General features: G+C 58.6%; 1 protein-coding gene across 5 annotated transcripts in view; it reads right to left on the bottom strand.

The window, feature by feature from the left end:
• CYTH1 (cytohesin 1) overlaps positions 1-15,154 on the bottom strand; it is a 45,005-nt gene that overhangs the window by 14,135 nt on the left and 15,716 nt on the right. The window contains exon 1 of one of the 5 annotated variants that reach the window (XM_050919999.1): positions 9,124-9,283. The exons of the other annotated variants lie outside the window; for them this stretch is intronic. Within the exon in view, the coding sequence (XP_050775956.1) occupies positions 9,124-9,151 (28 nt within the window). The 5' untranslated portion in view covers positions 9,152-9,283. Of the gene's footprint in view, positions 1-9,123; positions 9,284-15,154 lie in introns of those variants that run through there. 5 annotated transcript variants of the gene reach the window in all.

The following is a 15,154-nucleotide window of genomic DNA, read 5'->3' as shown; positions in this document are numbered from 1 at the left end:
GGGAAAGTGACTGTGTCTAAGGCCTCACAAGTCAGTAGCAGCGCTGAGAATAGAACCCAGGCATCCTGGTTCCCGTTCCTGCCCTAGCCAGCAGATAAGGTTCCCTAGCATTATGCCTCCCGAAGACGGAGCACCAGGCAAGTCCTGCAGGAAGCTACCATTTCAGCCAGCAAATCACATGCATTACAACTGGCTGGGCCTCTCGCCACTTGTGGGATGAGTGTGCCAGTGCCCAGCTCATTCAGAGCAGATCCCTCTGCAGAGAGGGGAGAGCTGTGCAAAGACCCCCCTTCCAATGTGTCCTTCCTGCCCCAGGAGTCTCCCAAGGGGATGCTCCTATCTCTGCAGCAAGCACCCAGCAGCTGGGCTCAGGAGCCACTTCCCACCCACGTCCCAGCTCGCCGGTGCAGAGCTCTGGGAAAACAAGCTGCAGAAGCCGAGGTGCTGCATGCCCAGGGGCCGTCCCTCCAGGTCATGGCCACCCTCCCCCCCACACACCCGAGGGCTGGGGGAGCTCCTTGCAGGATGCCACATCCCTGGGCTCACGGGGGCTCCGCTGACAGGTGCTGCTGTGTGAGCGCCCCCTGCCCCACTGCAAGTGCCAGGCCAACCCCGGGGTTCCCCCCGGGGTCCCCCGTACCCCAGCCCGCCCGGGATCACGGCTCTCGGCGCAGCGAGCCCCGCTCAGACCCGCCCAGCCGCACCGTGGCAGGGCCCAGGACTGAGACTCGGAGGGGGCGGTACAGGGGGAGGCCCCCCCGCCCCCAAGGATCCGAACTCCGTGTAAACGCCTCCGCCACCCGCTCAGCCCCTATCCGAGCGCGTCCCGCCCCCGCGCAGCGACGGGCTGTCCCCGGCCAGGGACCCAGGGGGCGGGGCAGCCACGCCGGGATCCCGGCGCCGGACCCTCAGCAGCGTCCCCGCCGCCCCCGACACCCCGGGCCCGGAGCGCAGCAGGTCCCCGCTCACCGGCCCGCACCACCCCATCGGCCCTGGGCTCCCGCGGCGGCAGCGGCACGGCGCCTCCCCACCAATGCGAGCCCCGCCCGGCCCAGCGTTAACCCCCGGCTGGCCGGAGCCCGGCTCGCTCTTCCCCTGGGACCGGCCCGCGGGCTCCGGCACCCCGAGGTGCTCTCCAAGCAGGGCCGGCCCCCGGAGGAGCCAGCCACAACCCCGACTGCACCGTTCCACGTGCCCGGGACAGGGCATCCTCCGCCGGCCTCCCGCTGCTGACACAGGCCAGCGCCTCTCAGCAGAGGCACCAGCAGTTCCTGGCCCCCAGTTCTTCTGGCAGCACTCATCAGACTTCAGTTCCTTGCCTCCATGGTCTGTTCACGAATCCAGGCAGAGTTCCTTTGGGCGGCGTCCGCTGGCTCCCTTGACGCCTTCGAGGAGCCGTGGGCGCTGTCTGGGGTTCTCTGCTCAGTGTCCCCGTCAGGTTCCCTTCTTATGACCCTTTGACCACACTCCTGTCCCTGTTCTTTTATTAGTTGTCCCCCATAATCAGTGGGTTCTGTGGGTCCTCCCCTTAGGCTGGGGGAGGATCCTTTAGCAGTGGGTGGGCTTCGCCCGCCCACTTCCCAGAAACCCAATAGATACTCCAGTGACTGACTGCTCCTGTCCTGAGGCCTGAGCACGAAACCTACCTTCAACTTCTCTGGGCCAGTCCTCTCTCCCAGCCCTTGTGTCTCCACCTTGTCGCCTTACAATTCTAGTGGATTCAGAGGCACAATTTTCTTCGAGTTGTCATACTGCTTTAACAGCTGCATATGTTCCTCTAGGCATTCCACTGGAGTCATCATTTCAATCGTGTTTCTGCAGTTCCCTAGCCCCTTGAAAAATCCTCCAAACATTTACTGTAGAACACAGGGCTGGTAGGACCCTCCGGTCAAGTCCAGCCCCTGCTGTCACATAGCTCCATAGATTCCAAGTGCCAATGGGACCACTGTGACCATCTACTCTGACCTCCTGTCTAACACAGGTGAGACCCTGCCCCAAAGAATGCCTAGAGCAGAGCTGCTAGAGGAACATCCCATCCGAATATAAAGAATTGCCAGTGAGGGAGAATCCACCACAACCCTTGTAAACCATTCCAATCATTAATTACCTGCCCTGGTAAAAACCTACATCTTATTCCAGTGCCAAATATAGAGCTAAAATCGCCTCTCAGCTCCTACCTGAGATTCCCATTCATGCATCCCAGGATCGCATTGGTCCTTTGGCTACAGCATCACACTGGGAGCTCACGTTCAGTGGATTATCCACCACAACCCCCTAGCCTTTTTCAGTCACTGCTTCCCATCCCTGTAAGCATGGCCTGCATCCTTTGTTCCTAGATGAAGACATTTACATTTAGCCATATGAAAATGCCTACTGTTTACTCGCACCCAGCCTACCAAGTAATCCAGATTGCTCTGAATCAGAGTCCTGTCTTCTTCATTATTTATCACCCCCCAAAGGTTTATGTCATCTGTAAACTATCCAGGCGGATATTGGGATTTCTTTCAGGTCAGGGATACAAATGTTAAATAACATGGGATCATGTACTGATCCCTGTGGGTCCTCACTAGGAACATGCCTGCTCAATGGAGATTCCCCATTTAGAGTTACATTTTGAGACCTGCAGTCATCTTTCAATCCAATTACTGTATGCCAGCTAATAGTTCTCAAATGCAACCCAGACCATCTTCCAACTACTTAGGCTGTTTGCCCCCAGTACTACTATGAGGACGCTGTTCCAGAACCTCCCTCCTCTAACAGCTAGAAACCGTCTTCTACTTTCTACCTAAAAGTATTTGTGGACAGTTTGTCCTCCTTTGTTCTGGTCCCAGCATTGTCCTTAGCGTCAATAGCTCCCTGCCCTCCCTGGGGTTTACCCCAAGGTGTTTAGAGAGAGCAATCAGATCCCCTCTAAGCCTTCACTGTGCTAGGCTGAACAAGCCAAGCTCCTTTAGTCTCCTCTGGTCAGCTCAGCTCTCCACTCCTCTGCTAATCCTAGCAGCCCTTCTCTGTGCCTTTCTCACAGCCACAACACATCAGCAGCCCATAGGCCTCCTGTGATCTATCAGCACACCCAGGTCTTTTGCCTCCTGTCATTACCAACTAATGAGCTCCTGGCACAGAGATACTAATAAGAACTTCTGTTAAGTGCATGACCTTGCACTATTAAATTTCATCCCATTTCTATTACTTCAGGCCTCAAAGTCATCCAATTCTTTTGGTAGACTAGCTGCTAATTTTAATGACATTGCCTACCTGTTAGTAGCACCTCCCGTTTTGTCATTTCTGGCTTTATTATAATTATTTATACTGTGGTATGCCTAGAGGCACCAGTCACACATCTGGACCTGTTGTGCTAGGCACAGTGCAAACAGAACACAAAGACAGCCCTGCCCAGATCACCCGAGAAGAGCAGGTCTCTCTCTTCAGCATCCTCGGTCATGAAGCCCAATACAAAGACATCACTAAGGCCATGTCTACATCTAAAATTTTGCAGCGCTGGTTGTTACAGCTGTATTTGTACAGCTGTATAGGGCCAGCGCTGCAGAGTGGCCACACTTACAGCAACCAGCGCTGCAAGTGGTGTTAGATGTGGCCACACTGCAGCGCTGTTGGGCGGCTTCAAGGGGTTTCGGGGAACGCGAGAGCAAACCGGGGAAGGAGACCAGCTTCGCCGCGGTTTGCTCTCGCGTTCCGCGAACCACCCCGCAAACCGCAGGGAAGGAGACCTGCTTGCTCGGGTTCGGGGAACGCGAGAGCAAACCGGGAAAGGAGACCAGCTTCGCCGCGGTTTGCTCTCGCGTTCCGCGAACCACCGTGCAAACCGCAGGGAAGGAGACCTGCTTGTTCGGGGAACGCGAGAGCAAACCGCGGCGAAGCTGGTCTCCTTCCCTGCTTTGCTCTCGCGTTCCCCGAACCCCGAGCAAGCAGGTCTCCTTCCCTGCGGTTTGCAGGGTGGTTCGCGGAACGCGAGAGCAAACCGCGGCGAAGCTGGTCTCCTTCCCCGGTTTGCTCTCGCGTTCCCGGAACCACCCTGCAAACCACAGGGACGGAGACCTGCTTGCTCGGGGTTCGGGGAACGCGAGAGCAAGCCGGGGAAGGAGACCAGCTTGATTACCGGAGGCTTCCTCAGGTATGCTGGGATACCTGCTTATTCCACGGAGGTCAAGAAAAGCGCTGGTAAGTGACTATACTTGATTACCAGCGCTGGATCACCAGCGCTGGATCCTCTACACCCGAGACAAAACGGGAGTACGGCCAGCGCTGCAAACAGGGAGTTGCAGCGCTGGTGGTGCCCTGCAGATGTGTACACCTCCTAAGTTGCAGCGCTGTAACTCCCTCACCAGCGCTGCAACTTTCTGATGTAGACAAGCCCTCAGTGTCTCTGCAATGCCCTTACCCTCCTCCCTTTAGTCCCTGGCAGCTTCCTGCAGGCTTTCTGCTGCTGATACATTTAAAGAATTATTTGCTGTTCTGACTTCTCTCAAATCCTTCTTTGCTGTCCTAATTTCTATTGGATGTTCTCCATCATGGCTTAGGGGGCTTTCTAGTGCCGTCCCTAGGACTGGACTTCTGCTTTCTAAAGGACCAGTCCCCTTTGGCTGCAGGACTCTCCTGTCCCACGCCATTTAAGCCTGGTGCTTTGCTCTGGCTGCACTGCTTCCTCTTTCCATTGGGCTAGACGCACCACTAGGGCAGCTCCAGTCACTTTACCTCTCCAGACTCAGCACGGAAATTTCCTCACTTCTGATGATGGGGCCTTTTTGACTAGCTTCTCCTTTCCTGGAACTCCCCCTTCTAAAGGTCAGTGCCACCAGCTTTTGGTCTGATCCCTCCAGATTTGACTGGATCGATTCCGAGCATTATCAGCCCCATGTCTGTAAAACTCCCCAGGCAGGCCCTCAAAGTTAGAAGACTCTCTTGAAAAGCATGTGGCATTTTTAAAGAGTGTGGGGCAGTTCTCTGCCTCAGGGTCTGAAGTTTCTGGGCGCACTCACATCATGCTTTCGAGCTTCTGCACAACCAGCTAGATACATTGATCTAAAATAAAGCAGAGGCTCTCACCTAATCTCAGAGCTGGAACTGGAGCTTTAAGACCACCACCAAACACCATGAGACTTGCGATAACGTCACCTGAGTTGGCATCATCAGCCCCACCCCGGATGCCTAACATGGTCACAGTGACTTAGCAGCTCAGCTTCCGACTCAATCGGCCCTTCCTGCACATCACAGCTGCAGCTTTCCACACAACAGCGACGTGGACACTGGCGCTGCTGGGACATCTCAAATCCCAAACAAAGGAAATACCATTTGAACCTAAATCTCCAAACCAAAGCTCCTCTCCCAAAGAGACAAGACAGGATGTGCAGAAAGCACGGCTGTCTGTGCTACCCACTTCACGTGCAAGGTGCTCGGATACCAGGCTGATGGGTGGCAAAGAAACCCCCAGAACACAGCACAGCAGGGCTCAGGACTGCAGTTACATCAAGGGCCAGGCACAGTAGCTTGGCTGTAGCCACACAACCGTCCTTCCTCAGCTCGATTCTCAAAGCTGCCCTGCCCAGTGCTTACTGCATTACAGGAAAGCGGGTCTCGCCTGCCCCTTGGCTGCCACCAGCCAGCATTGACAGTGCCTCCTAGTGCTCACAACTTCTTGTGTCGCTTGGCAGTTCCACTCCCACGTGGAGTAGTGCACAGGTGGGGTGTGGAGCCCAGCCTAGGACAACTCCAGCTTGCTGCTAGCCCAATGAGCAGCCAGGCGCAGACAGCAGCACGGAGCCTTTGGGGAGGGATGGAAATTCACACCACTAACACACCCGGTTCTTGGAGGATGAGGTGGCTGGGAGAACTGGCACAGAGGAATTCCTGGCACACCCCAAGCACTGCAGGGTTCCAGCCAGCATGCTGCTCCCCAGGTGCTGCCGGGGAGACCGCCCAGGCGAGGTAACAAACGGGCAGACAGGGGACTGTGGGAGAGAAGGGCCCAGGCAGGCAGCCATCATGGCCCGAGGAATCTCCATTCCACTGCCCAGAGATGCCCTGCCACCCTGAGAAGGGTGCAGCAGGCACAGCAACCCTGGGCAGGTGGCACTGCCAGGCAAAAGGGGCCCGGGTACAGACGGGAAGGAGTGCTGGGCACGAGACTCTGCTGCCAGCTCATCCCAGCCTACGGGGTTGGGGCAGGTGCCCACCTGCCCTAGGATGGCAGGGCTCTGGGGCCCCCGTCAGGCTGGGCAGTGGGAGCTGAGCCTGCAGATAGCAGTGCTGCTGCACAGAGGGTAAATGGGCTCGTGACACAGACCTGCCAGTGTCAGCATCAGGAAAGGTGAAGAGAAACAGGGACGCAGTTTGTTTCTCATGGGGACAGAGAAGAGGGGACCTAACTCACTCGTGGAACCCTCCCCTGGCAGGGAGCCCTAGGTGTCTGTGCAGCAGGGCAGCCTGTTTGCACAGGGCTGGCAGCTCCCCCGCGGTGACTGCGCCCATCAGCGCTCGTCCTCTGTCTGGAGTGGAGGCGACTCTCAGGAGCTGAGTCAGTTACAGGCTCATCCCGTCAGAGAGTCCAGAGGCAAAAGGCAGAGAGGACAAGGGAAGCGTGGGGGGAGACGTAGCCACACCAGCCTCTGGACACAGAAATATGGAGGGGGCCATTTCCCACCATCCAGCTATACTCTTCCCGCTTTCTCAGGGCAGACCCACCCTTCCCAGACAGGACATCAAACTGCTGAGGCTGCATGGGACCTTACCCCAACCTGGACAGTGTCGACTGCATAGGGATTCAGGAGTCCGAGCTGGGTCCCCCCAGCATGCCTCCCCCACATTTTCCCAGCTACTGAGAGTAGCTCAGGTACAGAACTCCAGCTCTCAGCAGCCTGTGAGGACAGAGGGGGAAGCCCCACAATGGGGGAAAGCAGGGGGCCTTCACTGCCTCAACACCCACGGAGGCCGCCACTTGGCTGGGCCAGAGCCCACGTTTCAGCTGAGACAGTGACTCAGTCCAGGTGCTGCCCAGTGGGGCAGCTGGCCCTGGGTCTCAGGGTAGTGCAGCAGCTTGCCATTCCCAATAGGCCCAGCCACAGGCCACTGAGTCAGGCCAGGCCTGCTGCAGCAATGGCCACTGCTCCCCGCCAGGCCATGGCTTGGGTCAGGACAGAGCCCACTAGCTGCGCTAGGCTCAGGAGCAGGACTTGGCTCACTGGCAGCAGCAGGATGAGTGCAGAGTAGTTGGGGGGTGTGTGGGGGGGTATTCAGGCTTGTCCCCCTCCCCATGCAATGCCAAGAGCCAGGGAACACTCCTGAGGTGAGGGGGTCAGCCCCTCCCCCCGCTGCCTGCACCGACAGCACAGCCCTGTCCTCCTCCCACCTTAGGAACGGGCCTTCTCCTGGAGGGGGTCGCACTAAAGCCACTCGCCCAAGGAGCCAAGCGAGGCGGCTGCTGGGAAGGGGGTAAGCAGAGACCTGCAGGGAGGAGCCAGGGACTGGCTCTTCCCCGAGACGTTGGCCGAGACATGGACAGGCGCTGCAGTGATCCTGCACAAAGCTGAGCCCAGCTCGGACCCGTGCCCATCTGAACCAGCCCCAAGGAGCTACCGAGGGCATTTCTCCATGCTGGGCGCCAGGCCAGAGCAGCACCCCCTCCTCTTGCCACATCCAGGCTGAAGGAGACCCCCCCTCCCCCAGAGCGTGGTGTCAGACAGCATCACTGCCCCCAGACTGCAGGCTTAGGGCACAGCTGTTAGGAACAGGGGCAGTGCTGCAGCCAGTAAGAATCCCTGCCAGAGAGACTGAGCCCACAGTGCCCCAGTCCTGGCACAATTCCACAGGATTCAGCCTCCAGAAACATGCACAAGATCTCACTTCCCTGCCCAGCTCACGTGCCACCCCAGAGAGAGGTGCCATCCACGTGCCACCCCACTTTATTCCTGTGGAGACCAGGGTTCAAGTGTCCCAGACTAGAATAGCCAGGGGCTGGGGTCAGAGTTAAGGGGCCTGGGCAGAGCCTACAGGCTCAGGGCCAGGATAGTCAGGGGATGGTGTCAGAGTTAAGGGGCACGAGCAGAGCTACACATTGCTGGTTAGGCACAAGGTCCCTTGTTCACTGAACAGGGTTTGCCAGCCTCTCTGCTTAATACATTTGGGGGGGGGAGGGGCAGCTGAGCCCATCAGCAGCCAAGAGCTCTGCCAGAAGCTCTGAGAATTGCTGCCACCCCACATTCACCGTCTGCTCTGCACCCCAGCAGATTCTGACAGGCACCCATTCAAAGGGACCCATCCCCCCAAGATTCAAGGTGAAGGGGACCTGGGGGGGAACTTGCAGAAAGCAGCAGCCAAGCCCCACCCCATCCCCAACAGCTTGGCAAGGAGGGCCCGTGGGACTTGTTCACTCCATTTGCAATTTGCCCAGCACGTTCCCAGCTGCCTGGAAGCTTCGGGGCAAGCAGCAGCATGACCTGGAGACGCACTGGAGTCTGCAGCTGGGAGGGACCCAGAGATGCCTTCTCCCAGGAAGCAGCACCCTTAACCCTTCGCCGGGAGGGAGAGTAGAGACCCAGCTCCCGACAAGCTGCCCATGCGCTGCCTTGGCCAGCAAACCACGAACCGCCATTGGGATGCCCATGGGTCAGAGTGTTTACTCTGGAGGCAGGCACTGCCCCATGGAGCTACCCTCTGGGGCAGGGGAGAGCACAGTCCACAGGTGCTGATGCAGTGAGGCGATTGGAGCAGGGCTCGGATGGCCTAGTCAGGGTCCCTGTGCTCTCCCATTCTCCAGTATATGGGAGAAGTGGGATCATTGCTTCCTTAGCACCCGAGGCATGGGCGGAGCTGACCTCCTGGGTGCATTGGGCACTGCCAACCGGGCACCGCTACAGCACTGACAACAGGCCTACGGGGAGTGCTGGACTCAGGCCCAGCACGCATTCTGAGGCAGGAGCAGAAATCCCTGGAGAGGAGGGACCCAGGGGTGCCCCCATCACCTCCCCAACAGGCCACCCATTAACACCACTCAGAGAAGTGGGGCTTGGATGTTCCCCAAACTCCTACCTGAGCCACAAAGCCATATGGGGATCCACAGAAACACCCCCCCAAGGCATAAAGCAAGCCACCCCCACTCTGCCGACTCACCACTCCCCTCCTCTGTCCTGAGGACCATCCTGGCCAGCGCTCCTGCAGGGCCTGCCCTGTGGCCTGTCCTCGGCTCCAGCACTAGGTAAGCTCCACCAGGCCAGGCGGGGTGGGACACCTGCTGCTCGCTGCACTTCCCGGAATGACTCACAGTCGCTCTGAGCCAGTGATCTGTCAGCCGGATGGGCAGGCGTCATCCGGAGCTACAGTACAACACCCTGTTCCTGCCGTCAGCAGTCATTAACCCCTCTGCTCCCAGACAACCCCAGCTCAGCACACAGTGCTCTGAGCCAGAACTCTGGCCCAGGCACTGCCCCAAGACACGCCAACCCGGCCCACAGCATCTGCCACAGACCCTGGGCTGGGCCGGAGGACACTGTTCCTGCTCTGCCATGGCCAACCTGGGCTTTCCTACCACCCCAGGATCTGGGGCAAATGCTTTGCCCTGCTACATGGGCCCTAGGCAACAGCAGTGTTACCCACCATAGACAGCTGGGTCTGGGGCTTCAGACTGCGTCTTTGGAGGATGGGAAATCCAAACCTCTCTGGGGGGGGGGGGGCCAGCAGGCCTGGGGATGGGTAGGGGGACAGTTTTGGACCTACGGTCTGGGGGTGCCAAGGACACTGCTGGGACGTGAGAGATTTCAAAGTGTCCAACAGCCATGTTCCTTCAGACACCTCCTCAGAATACCCCCAGCAAAGCACAGTGGAGTACAGCAGCCAAGCCCCAGGCCTGCCAGCCCCAAAGGCTCTGCTTTCCCCTGCCCACAGGAGCCAGAGACCTGGCTTGAGGCCAACCTTGGCACAGATCCCCTCCCCCATGGGCTTCCCCACCCTGCCCACAGCCTTGGGGTTCCCCCTCCCGCAGTTCAGCTCCTAGCCACAGCGCTGACAGGTCACTGCTGCTGCTCCGGGCACTCACCAGGTCCTCCCAGAGCCCCTCTCCCTGCATGTCTCAGTGAGGAGGGGCTCACAGGGGAGTGCAGCATCCCAGCGAGTTGGGGTCGCAGAGGGGACTGACTTCTCCCTGCTCTGGGACATCAGGCCTCTGCACCCGCAGCTGTATCATCTTCAGGGCTAGGTCTTGCTTGCTGGCCCCAAGCACTGCACTCTGTCCAGTGGGTGTCCCAACACCTCGCCTGCCAGCCCATCTCCTTACATCCCCTCCGTCATCCTGCAGCTCCCAGGGTGCTGGCAGACCCTCCCATTACCATTGCTGGCTTTCATCCCCTTCCCCAGCTCTTTAACAGACAAGGCCCAGGCCGATGCCTGCAGGACCCGCTGGACGGGGCCCAAGGCCAGTAAGGTAATTAACTGGCTGCATCCCTAGGTAGCATTGCTGGCTCCTCTCTCTCGCCAGGAACAGACAGCCGCTTCTGCCCAGGCCTCAGGGCAAGAGGCCAGATCCTGCCTCCCCCGCACCCCCACCACAGGAGAGATGCCAATCACAGGGCCTCACCTTGGCCCGTGCTGCCCCCTGCTGGTTACACAGGAACATGGGCGCTGCCAGGCTGGCTCAGGCCAGGGCCCACCTAGCCCTCAGCAAGCAGGAGCCCTGCAGCAGGCAGGGACAGTGTGACCTGCTCCAGGGATGGCTCTTCCCACGCTGCCTCAGAAGCTGCCCACATCATGAAGCAAGAGGGTTTGTCCTGTCCCACAGGCCTGGTTATTTTAAATGTTATTGATTGTCATCTACGTCCTCGCTTTCCCGACCTCTGCTGAGCACCAGGCCTTGGCATGTCTCATGGCAGCCAGGTCCACAGGATGCTGCTGGGTTCAGGGAGCAAACCCATCACAGGGCAGGGCTCTCCTGAGCACCAGCTACTAGCAAAACCCACCTATGCCGCGAGTCCCTGTCCAGGGCCAGCCGCACGGGCCCGGGAAGCTCACCACCATCCCACCTCCCCGGCCATGGACATTGTGGGGCTTGGGGCAGCTTGGCACAAAGGCGGCACTCTGTACTCATGTGATGGAGTAGGGACTGTCTGTGTGGAGGATGGGAGAGCAGGGGGTGACTTTAGGTGAGGGACAGGTGCTCAGCCTGTAACCTGAGCTAGGCAGGGGGAAGGGGTGTCAGCACTTTGCCAGGGAAGCTGGACAAAGGAAGGGGGCCGGCTGGAGGGAGTTGGGGGAAGTTCCGTTTCGGTTTTGGGCTGGGTGGTTGGAATTCAAGGAATCTAAAGCTGAGGACTAAGGTTCCTGAACCCCAGAAGGACTTGATTGAGGGGTCCAGGTTGTGCCTACAAGCTCTGCTGTATCCTTCGTTCCTACTGTTCAATAAACCAGTGTCTGTCACTGCTGGGAGTGGTCAGCCGGCAGCTGAGGGATTCCCGAGACCCCCCATTCCTATGCCTAGGGGAAGGGTGAGGAGGAGCCCAGTGAATGCCGAGGGCACCGTGACACCCCCGGCCAGCAGGAGATCATCCCGGCGCAGCTGGAATGAGAGAGAGCGCTAAAACAGAGAGCTGGAGGATCGTTGAGCGACAGAGAATATGAAGTGAGACAGCGGGAACTGCAGGAGAAAGAGACGGCGTCATCATGAGGTGGAACTGGCGAGGCTGAGGGGCAGCGAGCCCCCGGATGTGGTGAGTGAGGGGGGGTCCAGGACTGCGCGGAGCTTTGAGAAGTGCATCCTGGCCCAGCGTAAGGAGGGGGAGGACATGGATGACTTCCTGGATGCCTTTGAGACGGCCTGCGAGCTGCACCAAGTAGGTCCTGCGGACGGGCTCCGGGTTCTCACCCCCTTACTGGACCCCAAGGCCATGGTATTGTATCGCCAGCTGGGAGAGGAGGAGAAAGGGAACTACGAACTATTCAAGCAGGCCCTGCTGCGCGAGTTTGAGCTGACTCCTGAGATGTACCGGGAGAGGTTCTGGAGTCAGGATAAAACCCCTGAGGTCTCATATCTGCAGCTAGCCGTCCGCATGGAGGGATAGGCCAGCAAGTGGGCAGATGGGCCCCAGACGAAGGGGGACGTGGTTAAATTGCTGGTACTGGAGCAACTGTATGAGTGGTGCCCATCTGACCTGAGGCTGTGGTTGAGGAACCAAAAGCCAGAGAACCCGCGACATGCAGGACGGCTGGCTGATGAGTTTGTGAAGAGCCGGACAGGGGGTGGCAGAGAGGAGTCCCAAAGGAATAGGCCCACCGCGATGCAGAGAGAGAGAGAGTCATCCTGGGACCTCCCAAAGGGGGAATAGGGAGAACCCCCTCCTCCCAAGGGGAATGCCCAGCGTTAGGGACAACTGACTGGTTCGAGAGGACCAAAGGGACATGAGCTGCTATCAATGTGGCCAGAGGGGCCACATATGGTCCGAGTGCCCCAGGCTCAAGGACAGACTGAGCAGACCTACCCCACACAGCGTTAACTTGGTAGAGACCCAGCTGGACGAGGGGCAGCATTCGCAGGAAAGGGGGCTGGCCGCATACTGCCTGCGAAGGAGGGAGGAGGGCCCCAGGTCAGCTTCTCTGGGGGGCTGGATGCTCCAGGCTCTGAGTTTTTGGTTTACAGGGTGGGTGCAGGGCTGCCCCTCTGGAGAGAGTGCCTTGTTCCCCTGGAGGTAGATGGGAGGAAGGTCACTGGGTACTGGGACACAGGCGCAGAGGTGACGCTGGCCCGGCCTGAGGTGGTGGCCTCAGATCGGATGGTGCCCGACACCTACCTGACCCTGAGGGGCGTGGGTGGGACCCCATTCAAGATGCCCGTGGCGAGGGTACACCTGAAGTGGGGGGGCCACCCACATTTGCCCACGGAGCTGTTAATGGGGGGGGACCTGGAGATCTGGCCAAGCAATGCCTGAGGTGCCCTGGTAGTGACCCATAGTCAGAGTCGGCGCAGGGCGCTGCACCCTGACAATGGGGAAGGTACTCTGCCCGAGGCACAGGACCCTAACCTGGTGAGGAGGGAACGCCCAGGGACACGGGTCAGAGAGGCTGCGGTCTCAGACCCAGCCGACAAGAGAGAGCAGGTCCCCATCCCTGTCCCAGCTGCTGAGTTCCAGGCCAAGTTGCAGAAAGATCCCTCCTTGCGGAGGCCAAGGGACCTGGCTGACTTCAGTACAGTACAGTCCATGAGGAGAGGTTGTAAGGAGAGGTTCCTGTGGGAGAAGGGGTTCCTGTACTGAGAATGGGCTCCCCCCAGGGAAGTAGAGTCATGGGGGATCAGGAGGCAGCTGGTGGTTCCCCAGACATTTCGCCACAAGTTACTGTACCTGGCCCATGACATCCCTCTCGCAGGGCACCAGGGAATCCGGCGCACCAGGCAGAGGCTGCTACAGAACTTTTACTGGCCTGGGGGCTTTACCCATGTCCGAGAGTACTGCCAATCCTGTGACCCCTGCCAGAGGGTGAGGAAGGCCCGGGACAAGGGGAAAGCGGCTTTGAGGCCTTTACTCATCATAGAAGAACCTTTCCAGAAGGTGGCCATTGACATAGTGGGACCTCTCAGCAAGGCAACCCGGTTGGGGAAGAAATACATTCTGATGGTGGTAGATTTCGCCACTAGCTACCCCAAGGCGATGGCCTTGTCCTCTATCGAAGCAGACACGGTGGCAGATGCGCTGCTGACAATTTTCAGCTGGGTGGGGTTCCCCAAGGAAGTCTTAATGGACCAGGGTCCAACTTCATGTCGGCCCTGCTCCGGTCCTTATGGCAGAAATGTGGGGTCCAGCACAACTGGGCCTCAGCGTATCACCCCCAGTCCAACGGGCTGGTGGAAAGGTTCAACGGGACGCTAAAGATGATGCTAAAAACATTTATGAACCAGCACCCACAGGACTGGGACAAGTACTTACCTCACCTGCTGTTCACGTACAGCGAGGTACCCCAGGAATCTACTGGGTTTTCACCTTTCGAATTGTTATATGGAAGGCGGGTAAGGGGGCCCCCGGACCTGATGAGGGATGAATGGGAGGGGAAGGCCACTCCCGATGGAGAGTTGGTGGTGGAGTATGTCCTGACATTCCGGGAAAGACTTGCCGAGCTTGTGGGCCTGGCCAGGGAGAATCTGGCCTGAGCCCAGAGGAGGCAGAAGGTCTGGTATGACCGCACGGCACAGGCCTGCGCCTTCGCCACTGGGGATCAGGTGATGGTTCTCATCCCTGTGAGGAAAACCAAACTCCAGGCTGCCTGGGAAAGGCCCTTCAAGGTTGTCAAGCAACTAAATGAGGTAAACTATATGGTGGAGCTGTCTAACCAGGCACATCACCACCGGGTGTACCATGTGAACATGATGAAGCCATACTATGACAGGGGGAATGTGGTGTTGGCCGTGTGCGGACATTGGGAGGAGCAGGGAGATGACCCTTTCGTGGATCTATTCCCTGGGACAAAAGCTGGTTCCCCCCTGGAGGCAATTCCCCTCTCTGATCAGCAGACCCTGGCCCAGCACACTGAGATCAGAGAGGTGCTGCATCTCTACCGACAGCTGTTTTCCAACCAGCCTGGACGCACTAATTTGACTGTCCACCGGGTGGAGACCGGGTCACATCCCCCTATAAGATGCTCTCCTTTTCGGGTCACTGGTAAAACTGCCCAGGATCTCGAAAGAGAGGTCAGGGACATGCTGGCTTTGGGGGTGATCCAGCTGTCTTCCAGCCCTTGGGCCTCACCAGTGGTGCTGGTCCCCAAAAGGGATGGGTCGATCTGGTTCTGTGTGGACTATTGAAAGCTCAGTGCCATCACCGTATCTGATGCCTACCCCATGCCCAGGCCTGACGAGCTCCTAGACAAGCTGGGATGTGCTCGGTACCTCACCACCATGGATCTTACCAAGGGCTACTGGCAAGTGCCGCTGGACGCAGAGGCCAGGCTGAAATCGGCCTTCATCACCCCTCTGGGGCTCTACGAGTTTCTGACCCTGCCCTTTGGCCTCAAGGGAGAGCTGGCCACCTTCCAGCGCCTGGTAGATCAGCTACTGAGGGGGATGGAGAGTTTTGCCATGGCGTATATTGACGACATCTGCGTCTTTAGCCGGACCTGGGAGGACCACGTGTCCCAGGTTAAACAAGTGCTGGACTGACTCCAAGAGGCT

This window comes from Gopherus flavomarginatus, chromosome 12 (assembly GCF_025201925.1).
Source record: "Gopherus flavomarginatus isolate rGopFla2 chromosome 12, rGopFla2.mat.asm, whole genome shotgun sequence".
In the NCBI taxonomy this organism is placed as follows: domain Eukaryota; kingdom Metazoa; phylum Chordata; order Testudines; family Testudinidae; genus Gopherus; species Gopherus flavomarginatus.
This window is presented reverse-complemented; position numbering and strand designations above follow the sequence as displayed.